Source organism: Colletotrichum tamarilloi, assembly GCF_030869305.1.
Source record: "Colletotrichum tamarilloi strain Tom-12 chromosome Unknown Scaffold_184.1, whole genome shotgun sequence".
NCBI classification, from domain to species: Eukaryota; Fungi; Ascomycota; class Sordariomycetes; order Glomerellales; family Glomerellaceae; genus Colletotrichum; species Colletotrichum tamarilloi.
Window position 1 is genome coordinate 4,898 of NW_026849567.1, and position 20,768 is coordinate 25,665.

The window sequence follows — 20,768 nt, forward strand, 5'->3', positions numbered from 1 at the left end:
AACTTAAAAATAAATAAACTACTATTTTTTATATTAGTATTAGGGGTTAATTCTAGTCCTTATTTTATTAAAGGCTTATTAATATTCTTTTTAAACTATATTTTTAACTATTATTTTAGAGGGTACAAATTCTTATTTTAAATATTTAACGATTTATTATATACTAAACTTAGTACCGTCCTTAGTAACTTTTTAAAATATATATTTATAAAGAGTAACGTTAACTAATTTTATTAATTACTAAGTAAGGAGTTTAATATATATATTAATAGTATTACGTTTTTAAGTTTTAAATTATTTATATTTAGCTTCGATCTCTTATTATTTTTAAATACTCTTAAGCGTATAGATCCTTTTTATAAGTATAATATAGGGATAGATTTATTTACGTAAAATAAGTAGCTTAGTTAGCTTTATAAAAAGAAACTTAGCTTAGTTTTATAAGTTATTTATATTTAAAGAAGTTAAAGGGGTTATATTAAGAGTTATATTTAAAAACTATTAATATAAAATTTCTTAGTTTTTTTAGTTATTTTTAAACGTTTTATAGTATATTTAATAAGCTCGTAGTTCTTTTTTATTATAAGTTATAATTAATTATTTAAATTTAAAAAGTAAAATAAGCGCTATAAAAGGGTTAAGGAGTATATTAAAATTTAAAGCGTCTAGGTTAACGTATTTTTAAACCCCAACGCCCTTATTTATAATATAGAGTACGTTAAATTATTTAATTTAATTATTATAACTAGTTAATTTAGCTTAAGTTAAAGTTAATATAAGTATATTTATTATTTTAAAAAGATCGTAAGAATCGTATTAATAAGTACGTTATTATAATATAGGGTTTTAACTAAGAGCTAGGCTTATAATTATTATAAGTTATAGTACGTAATAATAAGTATACGGAGTATAATAAAAATAGCTTAATATATTAAAATAAAAATAAATAAAAAGAAAAGGTCTATATATATAATATTTAAAATAGATACGTGATTTAGCACGTGACGGGCACTTTGTAAGATACGGTTACTATTCCTATTACGTGATAGATTTCTAGGTTTGCTATGAGGTGCTTGGGAGTCTTGGTATTTTAACCTACCTATACTATATTAAGTACCTTGCCTACTTATGTGTGCGACTGATGTTGTAGGAGTATCTATAGATACCCCGAGGTAAGATATATTTATGTATTGGCAAAATAGACACCTGACCGACGGGACCTTACGTTCATTACCTCTCCTATTAGCAAGGCACTTAGGATCCTGGGTAGTGGTGTTCCCCTGGCAGGTAACTTACCTTGCCTTTGTTTGGTAGGTAAGGTAGGTATGTCAAAGGGAGAGAGCTAGCCACTAACGCGTGCAGCACTACCTAAGGTACAGATGACCTACGCTGGAAGTTGCCGTCTCTTTTTATTGCTTTACCCCCACTCAGCCACCAAGACCGACGTCACTGCGGCCCGCTAGCCTTCAGTTGCCCCCCGCCATCATTCGCCGACAATCCCTCTGCGGGAGAAACAAAGGCACCGCATCCTGACCTTGAACTCTACCTGACCTCAACCTCAGCTCCAGTTCGCTCAACTCCATCCTCCGCTGTGAAAAGCTCATCCCGACTGTTTCGACGTTCCGGATCGTGACGAATTTTCTGCCCCAACGTCAGAACCATCTCGCGTCTCTACTCAGACTTGGACATACTATGGTCTGGCTTCCAGTACCATGTCACGCTCTCGGGGCCTTGCCATCCTCCAGAAGACATACGACGACAGCTACTTGAAATGCTCCACTGCTGTTTACTATGAAAGCCAGGTATATCTTTGCTTGCTCCGAAATTCAATGGCGTGGCATACCAAAGGATGATTTGTCTGTGCTAATTCAGGTTTTCCCATGTTCTAGGGTGATGAGACCGAGGCGATGCGATGCTGGAGGAATGCCCTAGATCAGCTCAACGACCAACGCATCACCAAGCTACTACCCAATTACGTTGCTGGAACCGAAACAGAAGACGCCTTGATAGATTCTTTGCGCAAGCTCGAACTGCAGTGCAAGGAGCGCATTGACCTGCTTGAAGCGTTACGAATATCCCGACAAGACGCCTTGACTCCTCAACCCAATAACCCACCCACCCCGAACCGCTCTATCTCCCCCGACCCATACACCATGTCTACTCCTGAACGAGGCTACATTGGCCAAGGCACAATTCCAGCTATAAGATATCCCGATCTCTCGCGGCCCGCGTTGCCCAAAAGACCGTCGTTGCCCTACAGAACATCATCTGAGCAGGCTGTAGTCGGTCGCGACCAAAGTCCCGTGACGTCTCCCTTTGCCGGCCCTTCAAACTCTCCCCGAGTAACGTCTAGGAAGGAGCCGACTATGAGGTCTCCGAGCCCTGAGAAATACACCATGCGGACCACCCTGCGGAGCGGGAGGCCAGGCGACAAATCTGCAAAGTCAAGTCGAAAATTGTCCAAGACCGAAGGACCTGGTGCCAGCAAAGCTGCAACTCTTGCATGGACTGCCCTGAGTTCTAGAGAAAGACTCTCCAGAGCGTCGCCAGCAGTACCAGAGGTCTCATCGTCTGCGCCTGTCACGCCTGCAGAGCAGTCCCGCAAGCCGCCGCCCTCGTCTGGCATGCAATGGGACGTACATACCCGTCGGCTCGTGACGCCCAGAGAAGCTCATCCGTCTTTCTCAGATGCGACTGGTAGTGCAAGAACATCTGAGGATTCATCGCAAGTGCGACCATCAGCCTTGTCCGTGAGTGCGGCATCGAGTGCCTTGAACGCCATGTCCTATCAAGATGCTCCAGGGGTCGAGTATGGCACCCCAAGACAAGAGCGGACCTCGCGTTCAAGGGACCCAACGTCCTCAGTCTCACGATCCAGAGCATCGCCTCATGAACGGCCTCCGTCATCTGACGCTGACGAGTCAGAGTTACGACGCAAGACTACGCCGGACGTGGCCAGAATACGGAGGAAGCCAGTCGGGGACATACCTACCCGGCCCAATAATAATCTCACGAGCGGATCAGAACAGGATAAAGCCGATAGATCTCATCGTAACGTGCAATTGTCGCGGGGCCGTTCATCTTCGAGTTGCTCGGACAACGCAGAAACAAGTCCGAAGGTACCTGGCAAGAAGAGGAAGGGAAAGAGGAAAGAAAACGCAATCGCAGCTGATGCTGAAGGCCCTTCTTCCGAAGCATCTGCCGACGATGAAAAAGAGGGCTCTTCGCTCAAGACAGCCTGGAAGGAAACGAAAAAGAAGATTATGAAAAACCTTCCAACCGGCGTGGACGAGGCAGCCGCAAAGCAAATTCTCAATGAGATCATTGTACAGGGCGATGAGGTCCGATGGAGCGATGTTGCCGGCCTAGAGATAGCCAAGAACGCACTCAGGGAGAACGTGGTTTACCCGTTCCTGCGACCTGACTTGTTCATGGGACTTCGGGAGCCTGCAAGAGGAATGCTGCTTTTTGGTCCGCCAGGCACGGGCAAGACCATGCTGGCGCGTGCTGTAGCAACAGAATCACGGTCGACATTCTTCTCGATATCAGCAAGCAGCTTGACGAGTAAATACTTGGGCGAGTCCGAGAAGCTCGTCCGAGCATTGTTCTCTCTGGCGAAGACTCTGGCACCAAGCATCATCTTCGTTGACGAAATTGACTCGTTACTTTCTCAGAGGTCCGGGTCGGGAGAGCACGAGGCGACAAGGAGGATCAAGACTGAGTTTCTCATTCAGTGGAGTGATTTACAGCGAGCTGCGGCGGGTCGGGCCGTGGATGAAAAGGACAAGACCAGAGGAGATGCGAACCGAGTGCTTGTCTTGGCGGCAACCAATCTGCCCTGGGCTATTGATGAAGCCGCACGCCGCAGGTTTGTGAGGCGTCAATACATACCGCTGCCTGAGTCCGAGACTCGCTCTACGCAGTTTCGAACACTTCTGGGGCAGCAAAAGCATGTCCTGTCCGACGCGGACATTGAGAAGCTCGTTCTCCTTACAGATGGTAAGTATTCGTCGTCATTTTAGAGGCGAAACGGCCATCAGAACTGATACTGATATGGGCACAGGATTCTCGGGCTCCGATGTGACGGCACTGGCTAAAGATGCGGCCATGGGTCCGCTCCGCTCTTTGGGCGAGGCTCTCTTGCACATGACCATGGACGAAATCCGACCGATTTCATTGGCAGACTTTGAGGCGAGTCTGACAACTATCAGACCGAGTGTGAGCAAAACGGGCTTGAAGGAATATGAGGATTGGGCCAAGGAGTTTGGCGAGCGAGGTGGATGATGCAGGGCAGCAGGCATGCGATTCGCGAGGTGTTTTTGTTTCTCTTTGTTTCTGCGTGACATGGCGATTGGTCGATTGGCTAGGGGAGCGCACGTGGAAGTGATACCCTCCAGAGGCGCTTGATTATCGGTAAAGGAACAAGAGATATCAAGTTTTACGAAATATTCTGCGTAGATGGCTAAGACAAGAGACTACTGCAATAGTGTTGGTATTTGTACAATGATTCACCAGTGACCTCGGATGTTCGTCTACACGTTTCCAGCCACAAATCAGGCCAAGGATATCGTCAACTGAAGTGAATACGATGCCCAGTGCTCTGTGGCAACTCCCTTTCCTTCCTCCTTTGTGTTATACAGCGTTGTGTTGTAATCCTTACTATACCTTTTCCTGGTTCTCTATTCAGTTTTTCTTCCGCCAATCTCAGGCCTTAGTCGACCTCGGGCTCAGGAGTCGATTTTGAAGACTTCTCCTGCCGCCGCGTCTCTCGTCTAGCAACCTTGGCTTCTCTCTTTTGCACCTTGGCTGCGATTCTCTCCTCCTCGGTCGGTACCGGTGGGCGCGCTGAGATGGGTGTACCGTGGGGCGCGATGATGCTCTTTACGACGTGGCGCTTGTGAGGTGATGTCCTCCATCCGGGAACAATGGAAACGACATCTCCTGTGCGAAGGGATGAGTTGGGGTCGTGGACGAGGTAGTGCGTTGGTTTCGTGAACATCTAGGAAGCCGAGGCTGGTTAGTCTCCTCAAAGATAAGAGTCATGGACCAAGAGCTGATAACTCCTGGGTTCTATGTATCTCACCTTTTGGAACTTTTGCTTCCATTGCTGGCCACCTACGCGCACTTTGACCGTCTTCTGCATGAGCCCTGCGCTCACGACGACGCCGTTGAGCTCGCGGACGACTGCGCGGGCTTGCGCCATGGTCTGGGCTGACATGGTGGGCGGTTGGTGATATACAATGGCAGCGAACTCGGTCTGTCGAAGAAATCCCAAGAGGGAACCAGGTCGTGAGCTTGGAAGTGCTGAGGGTGTCGCGTGGTATTTCAAATAGATCGCTGGCTGTGATGGTGACCTCGATACGGTATGCTCAAGCCTCCTGGAGAGAGTGGAAAATTAAAGAATGGATCATGATTCCTCGCTTCTCATTGGTCAAACGGGCCATGTTTTTACCGACACCAAGACCATTTTCTGGCCTACTCGATTGGAGTCCGACAGAGTGGAAAGATCAGACGCTAAGATAACCTTAAATTCAACAAGGTGGCTTGGCTTGGCCTGCGGCTTTTGGTGACAGCTGGTTCCCGGGTTTCGGGGCCACGGGGGTTACCTCAGATACCTTACCTAGGTGTGCAATGTCAAGGTCTATCTCGGCTCATCAGCCTACTTTGTCTCTTTCTCTTGTCATAATTAATACCGAGGCTTGGTTCGCTCTGTTGGTTCTACGAGCTGAAATATAAGCTTGCTTCACTTATCTTTGCTTAGAAACATTCCCGATGAGCCGGAGCGATCGGTACCAAGCAAGGCGTAAGCGTACCCGCCTTCGAATTGGGATCGAATATGTACTGCCTTGGTGTTGTGTCTGTCAGGTGCCATGCGTTCCGAGCAGGCCAGCTATCCACCAGGATGCAAGCCATGTAAAGGCCGCAGTCATACTCAAGTACTTCCCTCAGAACCAGACTATTATGTTCTATCTATAGACAATTTAACTCATCGCTGCCTACCTCAAGGCAAAACGGGCTCTCCCGGAACAGGATTGGCGTTTCCCTCGCAATTTGATCGCTGTGAGCACCCTCTGTAGGGGCATCAGACTGACATGATGCAATTTTCCATGGCCCATTCAAGGCCATTCCGACGTTGTATCCATGTGGCCCCAGAGGGCCGACGCGTATACCATATAAGTGACCAGGGGTTTTACTCATGTGAAGACACGTCTGCTATGGAGACGACCGAGGCTTTCTTCTGTATTACCTTCCTCCTATCGCGGTTAACTTTTCCGCTGTCTGGGCAACTTTGAGTTCAAGTGTCTCTTCAGTACTCCTATCGCTCAAAAAAGCATGGCCCACACGTCCACTGCGTATCTACCGGGGCATCATTAGCCACAAGTGTTTAAAGGCACCGACCTCTCACACTGGTATAAAAACCACTAAGGACAATAGCCAGTGGCAGCATCGGCAGACGGACGCCTAGATTCCCCGATCTCGGTAGGTCTCGATGCACCAAGACGGAGCCTGCCCCTTGGGTTTGCTGAGAGAAGGCAAGCCTTCACGTACAAAACAGACTGACCTGACAAGTTTGGGTACCAAGTAATATGGTAGAGGACGCGGAACCCAAGAAGCGTTAGTTTTCTCTGTTACGGGTAAACGCACCTGATGGTTCGGCAAACATTCGCCGTAGCGGCTAAAAGTCGAGTGGCTGAGACCCGAGCCGAGCAGAAACTTGTGTGCCGTGACTCTGACCGTGTAAAAAATTGCATAGAAGACAAACCTACGGATACCTAGGTAAGGTACCTTGAGCAAGGTGGGCCTGAGTTTGCTGAAATCCACTCAAAGGGACGATTCAGAAGTGCCTCCCTCTGATCAGCGCTTCTCGCACTGTAGAGAACTGTGCTTTCGGGGCAATGCTTCGGTGATAAGATGAGCTCAACACTGTGTACTAAATGTACCTATCCGAGTTCCGTTTCCATCACACTCACCCCGCACCCAAGGTCCCAAGGTCCCAAGGGCCCCAGCAGCAGTCAAGAGTGAGGTGAGTATCCATAGGTACGCAGTAGGTTCGAAGAGGCAACGGTACCTTTGCTCAAGTGTTTGGTCACTTTGGTGTCCCTCATAAGGTAAGCCACCCACCCACCACCACCTTGGACTAAGCCAACTAAGGTAGTCTGTCTTCTTCCCTCGCAACTCGGCCTGAATCATCTTCCCTCAGATTTGGTCCCTCGCTCGTCGGAAAATTCAAACCCAACATTCCTCCCTCTCAACTCGCGCTCACTACTTTACCATTTACTTCACCCTCTCCTCACCTCTGTGACCAGATCTATTCCATATCTGCTCACTCAACTATTCTTCATCTTTTTTTTTCTGACTACTTTCTCATTTCATCGTTTGCTGTGTGCAACAACGCGCCTGCTGTACGCACCTTCCTGTCTGTGTAACGAGACAAGAAGAGAAAACAGAAGAAGAAGCCGGGAAAAACCTGCACCGAATCTCACCACCCCATCGTCGAATTTCCCCCTCCAAAAAAAAAAATCAACATGTCTTCCCCAGAGGCCCGTGCTGGCGTCAAGCGACCTCGTAAGTTCCCAATGTGCGTCCCTTGCGCGACTCACGTTTTCCCTTGCATCAAGTGAAAACCCCGAATCCAGGGCTCCTCCCTATTGCAATTGTCTGCCGCTGTCATTCCGGGAACCTCCTTCTTCACGGACAGCCTCTGCGCCAGTCATCCTACTTCCAATTGCGCGTAGCATTTCGTGGTTATAAGCCGTAGCTACCCCGCCGCCCTGCACACTTCACCTCGTCCCCTACCCCAAACACCACATATCGAGTGTCCAGCACGACGCAGGCAATCGCGACACGATGGAAGACATGGCAGACAGTTCGCACAAGGGCAAGCCCACACAGCTGGCTCTGCTTCATTGACATAGGTTTGCTAACCTGCGTATCCCAACAGGCACCCAGTCTCTTCCCCCTCCGGCTCTCCCTCAGCTGGTCGCTGAGCAGCACACCGCCATCCCTCCTACCGACAAGGATTCTCAGCGCCTCATTGTCGTTCTCTCCAACGCCAGTCTCGAGACCTACAAGGCTTCACATGGCGGCACCGGCCGCAACGGCGTCCAACGTGAGGAGAAGTACTCGCTACTCAACAGCGACGAGCATATTGGAGTTATGCGCAAGATGAACCGCGACATTAGTGACGCGCGCCCGGATATTACACATCAGGTTGGATACTACCAGCGAACTGCTTTTGCTTTTGCTTTTGCTCTTGCCCTTGCTTGTGCTACTGCTTTTGCGCCTCAACGCGCCTAGCCCGCCGTGTCTGCATTCAACATGCTGACCATACTGACTAGTGCCTCCTGACCCTGCTCGACTCCCCCATCAACAAGGCCGGCAAGCTTCAGATCTACATTCATACCGCCAAGGGTGTCTTGATCGAGGTCTCGCCGTCTGTTCGCATCCCGCGTACATTCAAGCGCTTTGCCGGTCTGATGGTTCAGCTGCTGCATCGCCTGTCCATCCGCTCGACCAACTCGCAGGAGAAGCTGCTTCGTGTAATCCAGAATCCCATCACCGATCACCTTCCGCCCAACTGCCGCAAGGTGACGCTCAGTTTCGAGGCCCCTCTGGTACACGTCAGAGACTACATCGACACTCTCGCCCCCAAGGAGAGTGTTTGCGTCTTCGTTGGTGCCATGGCAAAGGGTGCCGATACCTTTGCTGATGGCCTCGTCGACGAGAAGATTTCCATCAGCAACTACAGCTTGTCCGCCAGCGTTGCTTGCAGCAAGTTTTGCCACGCTGCTGAGGATTCCTGGGACATTCAGTAGTCGAAACCCGACATCTACTCAGTCGTTCACGTTGCGGGGACACGAATCCAGGCAGCAGCGATGGCGAATCAGAGCGGCAATGTAAGTGGTGGCCCCCAGGCGCTTGGAGGTGCGAAATGCGCCCCAGAGCGGCAAATTGAAAGTCGAGGGGTTGCGCCTACGGAATCACGATACAACATCATGGTGTCCGCGCGCGATCTCGGAAACTTGGGTTACCTGTGCCATCGCTGTCGCTGTTTTTGCAACCAAAACCGGGGCGTTCGACAACGGGTCCAAGGCGCTTTCTCCGCCTTGACAGTTCAACTTCAACCTAAGTTGTTGTTTCTTTTTGTTTGCCCCTTACTCAGGATCATATAGGGGTGGCGGCCTTGGCTACTGTTAGAGTAATATCTTCGTGCTCTCGGCAAGTGCCGTGACAAAATGGGCCACCCTTTGATTTGCACATGAACAAGGGTACATTGCGACCAAACGCTCAGCGGTGTCGCTGGGGAGCATACCAAAAAAAAAAAAAGGAAAAGGAAAAGGAAAACAAGGACGACGTTTCAAGGACTAATGGTGTATAGCTGGATACTAGCGGCTACGCGGATAGGTGTTGCAAGGCCTCATACTTGGAGGCCAGTCAGAAAGACAATGTATCTACCGTGTTTGTTGGGTTAAGAAATCAAGATGCCGTTTACTATGAATCTGATCCAAATGCGTGTGTGCCTGTGAATGTACTGCGGTACGAAGCCGCGTGTTTCTGTCTAACTTCCTTAATTAGGTGTTGAAGGCATCCTAGACGAAAAGGAAAGACGAAAGACTGCCGCATAGACTCATGGATTGCCAAGAAGGTGCTGGACTGATGAGCATAGATAGGTGCGGTTGAACGAAAGATGGGAAAAAACAGTGTCGGGCAACGGTTGAGTTTGTGATTTGGCTTGTCATTGATGCCTGAGTGGACTACGGCATGGAAGGCAAAATGAAGTGTTTGTTGGTCACCTCAGTCTGCTCAGGGACGAAGAGGGACGCGACAATAGTGAGGCTCGTTCGCCTTACCATGCATGGAACTGCCCCGCGTGTGCATGTGAGGGAGTCAGACTGGGCTGGTGTGTACACCGCATTACCACTTGACGGTTCGAATGTGATAGAATCGACGGGCAAAGTTGACAAAAGCAGGGGGTAGGTTGGGGGCGCGTGGAACAGGGCGGCGCGGACCGATGTGCCCGACTGGCTGGGAGGAGATATGTATGCGTCCATACGGATGGATATGCGCATTTGTCCTGAATCCTCCGTACTGAGCTCACAAAACATGTCGGGGACCCGGGGACTCAAGCTGGTGGGAGGTTGGGCAGCAGGCAAGGTGGACGCATAGTTGCATTAGTGCCCTTCTGGTATGGGGGTTGAGACTTGAACATGCTGAAATCCGACAATGGGTGGCATGGCCAGCTCACAATCTCGTGACAAGTTGATGGATCTGGAAGCACGCGAGCTAGAAAGTGCGAGGCTGGGTGCACCATGCTGGCAGCTATGGTGCCCAGGCAAAGTGGAGAGGATATCTGTATTCGGAGATGGAACGGCGCAAACCACCACCTCATTGTAGGATTTGATATCCATACGAAAGATGGAGACTCATAGAGAATACAGCACGTCAGGACAAGTCGGTCAAGGAAGGCAAAGCCGCGAAAAAGCCTGGCAAGCTGCGACGTGGTGGAAGGGGGGGTGGATGCGGTGAGTTACAGACAGATGCGAAATTGGAAAGTACATTTGCAGAGCACAGAGACTTTCCCAAGAGATGGTAGGTACCGTGCCTGCTAGGTGAGGCAATACCTTAGGTCAAGGGACATTTGGTATCGAGGAAATCCAGGTCAAGCAACTTGGGACAGTGAGGTGGGAGACAGGAAACGTGGAGCGGATAATGAGGTAGCTTCTATTAATTTATCATACAAGAGATACCTTAATGTGCCTTAGTTTGCACTTTGATGTGTGGATGGATACCCGAGGTACTTTACCACGCTCACTTCGTCTTCCAGAGTATGGCAGCTGCTTCTCATTTGGACCGCGCGCAACGAGCGGCTTTTTCATACCCAAGGACCAAGGTACCTACCTACCTAAGGAACCTTATGTACTGAGGTGCTGCTTCCAGCGGACCACTTGGAAGCCGCAAACGCTTCCGACGGGACTCCCGCGCACTCGTGCGTCCAGTCCGTCCAATGACAGTAGTTATAGACGCGACTTTTATACCAAGTGATTTCTGACGACCGCCTTTCGTTCCCCAGGGTTGGATAATCTGCAGTGCGGCATTTCTCGGCCGGTTTAGCTCACATATTACCCGAAAGACAGTCTTGGATATTTCCAATACCAAATGGAACCCTTTGTAGCATGGGTCGCTAATAGCATTCGAGGAGGCTTCCTTTTCTCCCTTCTCTCTTCATGTTTTTCCTCTCCCACAAGTGCTCCCACCGCCTCCAGCTTTCGTCTGGACCAAGGATTCTACGGATACCTGCAATCTTGATCCATCTCTCTAGCGGTCCCGAGAGGGTGGCTACTCTCATCCTGGTTTAACTCAGGGCACGACAAATGAGTCTGCAGCAACAAAGGCCAAGGCGGGGCTTGAAGAGACGAATAGTAGCCGGACACGACGAAACGATCAAACGCTCCAGTGCCACTATCCGCAAGAATACTCCGGACTAAGACTGAGACTGAGACTAGGACCCGTATCAACATCATACAGACCACACATTGACGACCATGCTCCCGACACGATCCAGATCGTGAGATGCGGCAGCCGTTGCTGCCTGCAGGATGATCTACCCACCTGAAGCACCATTTGACTTCTCGTTCCTCGGTTCTGCCAGGTATTCGTACACGTAGCCCGGCTCTAGCCCCAGCCCCAGCTCCAGCTCCCGATACCAAGCGGCGCTTGCCTGTGGCCGGTTGTATGTACATCGTTGGGCGGCTGGGCCTGACCACGGTCCCAATGACACCAGTCAGTCGCCCTTCAGAATGAGGGAATGAATGCTGGTATCTGAAGGATGGGGCAAATTACACGTAGTTGGCATCCGTACACCTGTACTCTGTACAGGCTATGCTAAACTGGCTGGCGCGGCGTTAGGATAGCCTCATCTTTCATAGGCGCCGAAAAAGATCAAGTGGTCCGCCCTATGCTTCCGTGGCCCGTCTGAGGTCTCCGGCTGGATGTCCCGGCGCAATGTGGACATGCCACCTGCATCACCGGCCACTAGCTGCAGTTCACCACACACCATCGCAGCTACACTGGGCTCGTCCGGAACGGGCTGGCTGCATATTGGATTTGGCCAGAAGGCACTGGACGAAAAGTGCGACTCCTTACCGACTTGCGAGTGGGGTTTCCGTTAAGCTGCCTCAAGGTAAGGTAGGTTGGGCTCAGCAGCAGGGACAAGCTGTCAGTTTATGGCGGCCCCGTGCTACTGGAGTGATGGATGTGCCGCTGATGATACCCTACCTAGGCACGCCGTACCCTGAAGACAAAGTACTGGCTTCCGTATGGCTGCCAATATTCACCTCCCAGGTAAAGTAGGTCTTGTACATAGTTGCAGGTGGGTGAGTTGCCAGAGACGTTGCAAGGTATCTAGGTAGGTAGGTACCGACGGGAGTAGGTACATAAGACACATATGTGCGGGCAGACTTGCTTGAGTCTTGACCCTCTCACAGCTTGGTTTATGTCGGTTGCGCGTGCCCTCTTCCCCCCCCCCCCCCCAGACTAAGAAGTATCTCTTTTAAGCATTTCCTTTCACGCAGGAGTCGGGACCTGGCATGCTTGAGGTTGATTCCCCTTTCTTGTTGTCATTAGCATTCTGGTATTTGTCTCGGTGCTACGCTGCCTGCCTGTCAATACCTTACCAAATCACCCACTAGCACTACCACCATCACCAGTGCACCACCATAAACCTACACACCATCATCAATAGGTTGCCCTGGATAGTTTCACTCGGAATTTTCTTTGCAACCACCTCGAGGAACGCACAAATCAACGAGGCTGCCACCAAGCCTACTTAGCTTGAGTCGCCTGTCTGCGCCTCTGCCCCCCCCCCCCCCCCCCCCCCCCCCCCCCCCCCCCCCCCCCCCCCCCCCACCCCCACACCCCCCCCCTCCCCCCCCTGCCCCCCCCCCCCCCCCCCCCCGCCCCCCCTCCCCCCCCCCCCCCCCCCCCCCCCCCTCGCGTCCGCGGAAGCGCAACGGCACTTACACGAAACTATTCTCGACCTGTTACCTAGCTCTTCGCTTCGCTTCACTCTCACCTCAAACAGCCGCCCTATCTAGTCATCAGGACCGGCCCTTTACTACCAACCGCCCCAAATGACTCCCTACTTTGACGTCTCCCATCTTCCCTCCTCAACGTCCTTCTACTCCGCCATTTTTCAATCTCTGGGCATCCACTATATATCTACGGATTCCCAGACCGCTCCCCCGGACGCCAACGCCAGCGCCAACGAAGGCGCCGACACCGACTCCAAGACGGCCATCACCACTTCAGGTCCTGGCAGACTTCCCAGCACCGTCACATACGGTATACTGTCCCCGCTCACCCCCATTTTCCAGATCCGCGAGGCCCGCAATTCCAGCGAGCCCCTGAAGCTCTCTCGCGCCGTCTTTTCTGCTCCCTCCCCCACCGCTGTCACCGACTTCCACGCCTTTGCCGTCCGGGCCAATCCGAACCTGCTGTCCAGCGTCCCGGCTGATCACTTCACTCGTCCCGCTTTAATCACTCAAAGTGGCGATATCCACCGGGCTACTGTGACCGACTTGGACGGTAACACCATGGAAGTTGTATATCAACCCCCTCCCAACTATCCTCCCTCCTACGCTGGCTCTACTGTTCGAAAGACACAGTCTACCACGGAGGAGGCTGGCCGTATTCTGGATTGGAATTACGACGTTGCAGCATCCGAGCCCCCCCCGCCGCCTTCTGTTTCCGGTTCCGCTACTGCCGGCACCTTTTCATCAGTCTTCGCCATGGCCGCTCGCTCTGGGTCATTTCCCGGTAACGAACCTCCTTACACAATGCTTCGTCGAAGCGTCACCACCTCGGTCATCGAATCGCCAACCAAAAGAGACGAAATCCCATCTCAGCCCTCTCCATCGAGCGGTGGCATCGCTACAAACACCCTTGTCGGAAGTCTTTTAGGTGCAGCTGTTGGTGCCGCCGCCGGCGCTGCCGTCACCTACGGAATGATGCGCAAGGAACGTGCACGAGCTCCGCGCCAGGAGTTTGATGGCTCCGGAGCCGCCCCTCCGTTTCAACGCCGTTCCACCTTCCCCGATCAATATACCGATCCGCAGGCCGGACGTTATGTCGAAGTCGAGAGGACCGTCGAGAAGATCCGGTACCCAGAGGCTTACCCGGCACTATCGGACAACCGAGCACCTCCCCAGTACATGGCCAAGTACAGCCAGGTCGGCGCTCGAAGCCGTGCCGCAGATGACCTGTACGACGACACCCGCAGCCGGCACTCGTCTCGCTATCAGCTCGAAAGAGGCAGCAGTGTTCGTTCTCGCAGCCAAGCCGCTGTTCCCCGAACCGCCCCCCTTATGCTCACTGATTACGAGCACCAAAGTAACGCAGGCTCAAGACACAGCATGGCCAGCAGGTCGGCCGTGCCCCGCACCATCGTTGACGATGCTGGAACCTACGTCTCAGCCCGAAGCGGGAGGTCTCAATCCACCATCCGTCCACCCCCGCCCACTGTTGAGACGATATTGGGCGGGCGGAGTCAAGCACCTAGCCGTGCACCCAGTCGCGCGCCGACTATGGCCCCCAGCCTCGTCCCGAGCCGCGCACCCACCAAGGCGCCGAGCAGGGCGCCTAGCAGGCCACCGACTGTTGTGCGTAGCAGAGCTCCTACTGTGGCACCCAGCCGAGCCCCGAGCATGGCACCCACTCAGGCGGCGCCGGCTACTGTTGTCCCTAGCAAGGCACCCAGCAGAGCACCGAGCAGAGCTCCAACCAGAGCTCCAAGTAGAGCTCCAACGGCGGTTCGAAACACTCAACCCGTCTTCGCCTACCCCCCTGCCACGCGAGCACCGACCTATGTGTCGGCACGCGGCCCTCCTCCGCCAAAGAGCCGCATTGACAGTGGTCGTAGTGCCTGGGAAGATGACGCCATCAGCGTAGCACCAAGTGATAGTATCAGCTGTATCGGCAGCAAGACCAGCAGGCGTCAGTATCATTAACAAGATGGAGAAATGCAGTGGATTGTCTTCCACCGGAACGTTTTGATACAGCTATCGGGGCTGGCAAGACCTCCAATGTCGAGCGACTCAAAATTATCAACAGATTACTCGGCCGCACAGAACGAGTGCCGATGTTATTGCAACATATTTTTCTTATTAAAAGGCTGGCTTTTACGATTTAGGCACGGATACGGATGCATGGCATGGCAGTTGTTCTATTTACAAAGGATGATGACGACCAGATGAGGCTGAAGCCGGGGCAATACGGAAATGATTGTGACATATGGGAGTCATGTTGAGATACTTTTGCTTGCTTGGGGATTGCTCAACGCTGAGATAGATACTAGAAAAAGCTCTTCACAAGGCTGATCTCGCTGACATGGGCTTCCACGGAGGTCTACCAAGTTCTTGAATGCGTGTAGGTGTTTTCGTGTCTTGGGCCAAGTTTGTGGAAATGCTAGACCGGTGTCGACTAGTGTTCCTCAGCTCTCGATTAATGGATAGTCTAGTTAGATGACAGGCTGGACCAAAGCTATGGACTGTTTGGTTATCACCGTCACCAATAGTATCATCCGATATCTTAATGCTGTCTGTTTGGGGCTTGGGGCTTGAGGCTTGAGGTGAGGGCTCGAGGGAAACCAATTCTGTTTTTGGGTCTGCTATGATACCTTTCGCTTGGTAGATATCACGTCGTAGATGCCCAAATTCACTTACCTTACTTTCAAGAAGTTCAAATATTTGGGCTTTGGGTCTGAGGTCCTAGGTATGTTAGAAAGGTACTATATGTAGGTATCCGTATTGCGTAAGGTAGAGAGACAGCAGGTAGAGACGAATAAAATGCCCCTCGCGGGGCATCACTCCGATCCTCGGCGCCCCGCATGCCACGGCATAGACCAACAATTACCAGTCACAGACTCTCAATCCCACGTCGCTCCACTAAAAGTTATCCTTTGGGGATTTGGCAGATTTCTACGGATACTGACTTCTAATCACCCACATCGAGTCAAGTGCCGGCAAACCGGGGACATGGACACTGGAGGTAAATCTGATGAGATTCGCAATTGACAGCATATTTTCATCGACAACTACTGGGCAGGGCCACCATTCTACACTACTTGAAATCCCAGTGCGATCCCACACATGGAAAGAGGGAGAGTCAGAGATAAACAATACTAGTGAGTGCGGGAGAGAGAAGGAGAGAGAGAGGGAGAAAGAAAGAAAGAAAGAAAACTGTACGAGTGGAGGGCTCTTGCGTGATACCTTACCTACTTTAGCCACCTCTGCACCGGCCTTGACCCACATCTTGTCCAATTCAAACTCCAGCCTACTTGACTCATCTCATTCTCATACAGATCAACGACGCATAAAAGCCCACACCACATCACCTCGGTGAAATACAGAGCAAGTCGATCACTGGTCATAACACACACGCCTTTAAATGAGGTCTAACACATTGTACAGTTCACGTAGATAAAAAGCACAAGTCAAAATTGTCACAATGCCCGCTCTGGAATTGGGACAGTCCATCCCGCCAGACACTGCTCATGTACGCCGAAGCCACTTCCATGTGGTTCCCTTTCCTTGTTCAGAGCCATGTGTGACGTCGTTGCTAACAGCCCGCGTAGGCAGTGAGCGTTCAGCTTCCTACGTGGAAGGCAAATGTCGGCTACGAAGAGGGAGAATCATGGGTCGTCGATAAGATGACCACCGGTTACCCCAGGTAAGCCTCTTCTTCCTTGTCAACTCTTTGTTCCCGGCTGAGACTATTTTTCTGTCAAGATTCTTCATTCATAGGAGCATTGTAGCCTTGGCTGAAGATCTGATTGCCCAACATGGCCCTTCGGGTCAGAAAGCCATGTTGTTTCCCACCCCTCGTATTGCGAGAAGGTGCCTGGCCTTTGTAAAGAAACATGCAGATGCCTCAATTTCTGCCGGTGCCACCGTCATTGATTTCGGGCTCGACATGACCAAGGATATCTCACCGCTCCTGCGCTCCCTGTCACCCACTGTCTCTGCCGTGGTGTATGCCCCCGAGGTATTCCCCTTTGCCAAGCAGTACTGGCAGCATACAGGAGACGGAATCTCAAGCCGAAGAGCGGAGTTCTGCCATGGTCTATTGAAGGAGGGCCTCTTCGTTCCCGTGGCAAGGCCCAACTCCCCAGTGGGAAAAGCCCACAGAGGTCCGAAGAGATACCATCGCCCATCTTCCATCGACGACACCAAGACGGCTCACCACCCAGCAGCCAAGGTGAACCCCCAGAGTGCGTTTGAAACGCAAGAAAGCCTACGCTTTCTCGAGGAACGCTTTGGCCGTAACCTCGACCTGTCCCTCGTCGAGCGCGCCAGGTCGGCCATTAAGCGTAGAATTGCGGGTGCCATGGCTGCCGACATGGAGGCCAGCATCAGCTCACTGCCTCCCATGGGAGAAAACGCGAGAAACCAAAAGGACCTGCAAGAAAGCGACGTATACTTGTTTCCATGTGGCATGAATGCCATCTACAACGCTCACCGGGCCATGCTGCGCGCTAGGGGCGACCTCCAATCTGTCAATTTTGGCTTCCCCTACGTCGATACGCTCAAGATCCTACAGAAGTTTGGTCCCGGCTGTCTCTTCTATGGGCGCGCTTCAGAGGATGATCTTGACGATCTCGAAAAGCGCCTAGAGAGTGGCGAGCGCTTCCTGGCGCTCTTTTGTGAATTTCCCGGCAATCCTCTCCTAACTTGCCCCAACTTGGCGCGGATCCGTACCCTCGCAGACAAGTACGATTTCGGCGTCGTTGTGGACGAGACCATCGGTAGCTTCATCAACATTGACGTGCTACAATACGCAGACATAGTCGTAAGCAGTCTGACCAAGATATTCTCGGGCGACTGCAACGTCATGGGCGGCAGTGCCATCCTTAATCCAAGCGGCAAGTACTATCAGGCCCTGAAGGGTGCTTGGATCGAGGATCTGGAAGATACGTACTGGCCAGAGGACGTCGTTTTCATGGAGCGTAACAGCCGCGACTTTGCATCGCGTATTGAGCGCATCAACGAGAGTTCCGAGACAATTTGCGACATCCTCTCGGCCCATCCGCTGGTAAAATGTGTTTACTACCCGAGAGTAAATCCGACGAGAACCAACTACGATCTCTGCAAATTGCCTGGTGGGGGTTATGGCGGGCTTCTGTCGGTCACGTTTCACAAGACGGCCCACGCCATTGCCTTCTTCGACGCCATTGAGACGGCTAAGGGCCCAAGTCTGGGTACGAACTTTACTCTGACATCGCCTTATGTACTGCTGGCCCATTACCAAGAGCTCGACTGGGCCGCTGGTCTGGGTGTTGATCCGGACCTCATCCGCGTCAGTGTCGGCCTGGAGGAGACGGATGAGCTGCAAAAGATTTTCACCAGTGCTCTTCGAGCAGTCGAAAAGTCACAAGATGATTGAGTTGCACAGTAAACTTAGTAGGACTGGAGCATTAATGGGTAGCTGGATGCGGAGGCACGCGGAAGCCAAAAGGTGACAAGAATCTGGAGAGTAACGAAGAGGTGCTCGCCAGCAACGACCACAAGAATCTCCCACATTCAAGTCTCGTTGCAACCGAAAGCTCAACCTACAACCGGCAAGGGTATCTCTAAGAAATCTATAGGAAAGCAAAGAAGAAGAAAATAAAACACGACAGTATCTACATAACAGAGCATTCAGAGTGCACGTACTCAGGACCATAGTCCTCAATGCCTCGTTCAATCTCGTTGGCTCGCTGCTTCTCCTTGGCCTCCTTGGGGAAGTACTTGCGCATGTATCTCTCTAGTTGGATATCCAGATTATCTGCAATCATTAGTGTGAGTCAGTGTGCACTTTGCATCAGCAAACTAGGTCTACTCACCCGCGGACGCCCTCATGACGGTGTCTGCTCTACACAAAGGGCAGTGCTTCTCGTTCCGCCTTTGGATCTTGACAATGCACCGGATGCAAAATATATGTTGGCAGGCTAGCCGGACAGGCCTATAGGCAATAGCGAAGCAGATTGGACACAAATAATCACTAATCTGCGGTACGACTGACACTAAATCGGTGGACATTTGGGCGCAAATGTCTTTCGCCACGGAGTCGGCCAGCAGCTTGTCGGAGTGGACTTGAATTGGAAAGGATTTCGAAACACCTAGGCAGGTACGTTTGTCGAATTCTGCCGTGAATCAGCTTCTCTTGCACAAATCAAACTAGATTGAAAACGATATTGATAAGGGGCGAGGCTCACTCTTAAGAATTTTGTAGATGGCAACCTGGTTGATTTCCTGGAACTGCAAGTTTTTGAGGAGAACGGCGTTAAGACTTAAGAAGCGAACCAGGGCTTCGCGACTCTCGGCAATCTTGAAGGATTTGACGAGATTCCTCTTTGTGATTTCCTCTTGGAACCACTGGAGCTGCTTCGCAGCCGTCTGACTGGTTCTGGACCCGTGGTCTTGCTCGTTGGTTGAGAAGAAGACCTGGGCGTCGAGGTACAGCTCGAAAATGGCTCGCCACCTCGCAAGGTCGCTCTTGGAGAGGCGACTGGGTTTCGTCAGATGTGAAATCTCCTGTCTCAAGGCAACGATCTCCGTCACCATGGCCTTTTCTTCCTTTGCCTGAAGTGCATCCAGGTTGTTGACATCGCTCTGCAGAATGTCAAAGAACTCACTATCAAAGACAAGTGGAACTTCGATACGCTCATAGTGCTCTGTTGGCGATGACTGGCCTTCGACCTGTAGACATCTCTGGGTGTCTGACAACTCAGTCTCAGCATTAGCAAGAGACTCAGCAGACGAGGCTGGCGACTTGGTTGGTACGTTGTCTTCGGGAGCTGCAGCCGGGATCGGTTGAGCTGGATCGTGGGACTGCAAGGCGGCGATGCGTTCAATGAGGGAACGGGATGCAGGCGTTAGTGATGCATCAACGGCATTACCGTCGCGCATGTGCACCAAAACAGTCAGCTTTGGTCTCAGTAACTTTGAGTTCCCGGCAGCTGTGTGCGAATTAGCCCTTATGCTTGTGGTAGGGGCGTACGGGGTGGCGGTAATGCGAACACCGTTACATGGGAGAGGGCAGAGAGAGTTTACCATTGAGGCGGTATTTGGCGGCCAGTGGCGAATCATTAGCCGGGTCGAGAAGTTGGCGTAGAGTCTCGGGATCAAGCCCCAGATCGTTGAGTTCCCTGGCGACGCGTTTGAGAACCTTCTTTAGCTGGCCATAAGGGATGGCCTGATCAATCCAGTGGGGTGGAAAGTCTGAAATTGAGCAGCGTCAGACAATGTATCGTCATTTTTTAGTTGTTTGAGAGAAAAATCGCATTCAGTCTCACAGAGTGTCTGAGATGAGACGAACAGGAAGGATATGAGAGGGAAATATCCGTAAAAATAATGACATGTGGTACACTAACCTTGGCGCCTAAGCGTTTCCTTGAAGTCGTGTGCAAACTTCATGGTGTATTCAAATTGGTTGGATCTGCAGTGCAACAATACTCGATACTCGGACTGGTGTCTTGGCAGGGCGTAAAGACATGGCTTTCTCTGCGAGGGGTGGATAGGATAGCCCTGGATTCATAGACGAATGATCAAGAAAGAGGGTTGGGGGGCTTGTGACGGGAGGGTAGGTAAAGGGTCAGCAGCGTACTTGCACTATATAAAATTTCAATCGCAGACAGGCAAAAGTACGTAACTCGATTGGTTTCCTGTCACCGGCCTCGACGACGTGCTGAGGGCTAGGCTGGGCTGGACCATGCTGTCGAACAACGGGCCAGG

General features: G+C 51.4%; 6 protein-coding genes across 6 annotated transcripts; 4 read left to right on the top strand and 2 right to left on the bottom strand.

Moving 5' to 3' along the window:
- Window positions 1-1,712: 1,712 nt before the first annotated feature.
- CTAM01_15891 (ATPase) lies at window positions 1,713-4,284 on the top strand (the record flags this gene model as incomplete). Its single annotated transcript, XM_060531885.1, has 3 exons — window positions 1,713-1,802; window positions 1,890-3,999; window positions 4,064-4,284. 3 exons carry the CDS (start codon window positions 1,713-1,715, stop codon window positions 4,282-4,284), a joined length of 2,421 nt encoding a protein of 806 aa, XP_060373526.1.
- A 427-nt stretch (window positions 4,285-4,711) lies between these two features.
- CTAM01_15892 (ribosomal protein S17) lies at window positions 4,712-5,218 on the bottom strand (the record flags this gene model as incomplete). The annotated part of the gene is made up of 2 exons (XM_060531886.1): window positions 4,712-4,999; window positions 5,084-5,218. The coding sequence occupies 2 exons, from the start codon at window positions 5,216-5,218 to the stop codon at window positions 4,712-4,714; spliced, it is 423 nt and encodes a 140-aa protein (XP_060373527.1).
- A 2,308-nt stretch (window positions 5,219-7,526) lies between these two features.
- On the top strand, window positions 7,527-8,816 carry CTAM01_15893 (essential for mitotic growth 1; the record flags this gene model as incomplete). The annotated part of the gene is made up of 3 exons (XM_060531887.1): window positions 7,527-7,566; window positions 7,943-8,211; window positions 8,340-8,816. 3 exons carry the CDS (start codon window positions 7,527-7,529, stop codon window positions 8,814-8,816), a joined length of 786 nt encoding a protein of 261 aa, XP_060373528.1.
- A 4,314-nt stretch (window positions 8,817-13,130) lies between these two features.
- CTAM01_15894 (uncharacterized protein) lies at window positions 13,131-15,005 on the top strand (the record flags this gene model as incomplete). Its single annotated transcript, XM_060531888.1, has 1 exon — window positions 13,131-15,005. The coding sequence occupies one exon, from the start codon at window positions 13,131-13,133 to the stop codon at window positions 15,003-15,005; it is 1,875 nt and encodes a 624-aa protein (XP_060373529.1).
- A 1,498-nt stretch (window positions 15,006-16,503) lies between these two features.
- On the top strand, window positions 16,504-18,438 carry CTAM01_15895 (cystathionine gamma-synthase; the record flags this gene model as incomplete). Its single annotated transcript, XM_060531889.1, has 3 exons — window positions 16,504-16,551; window positions 16,631-16,725; window positions 16,800-18,438. The coding sequence occupies 3 exons, from the start codon at window positions 16,504-16,506 to the stop codon at window positions 18,436-18,438; spliced, it is 1,782 nt and encodes a 593-aa protein (XP_060373530.1).
- Window positions 18,439-18,676: 238 nt separating this feature from the next.
- Window positions 18,677-20,450, bottom strand: CTAM01_15896 (uncharacterized protein; the record flags this gene model as incomplete). Its single annotated transcript, XM_060531890.1, has 5 exons — window positions 18,677-18,819; window positions 18,878-19,177; window positions 19,250-19,993; window positions 20,088-20,255; window positions 20,408-20,450. The coding sequence occupies 5 exons, from the start codon at window positions 20,448-20,450 to the stop codon at window positions 18,677-18,679; spliced, it is 1,398 nt and encodes a 465-aa protein (XP_060373531.1).
- Window positions 20,451-20,768: the final 318 nt, after the last annotated feature.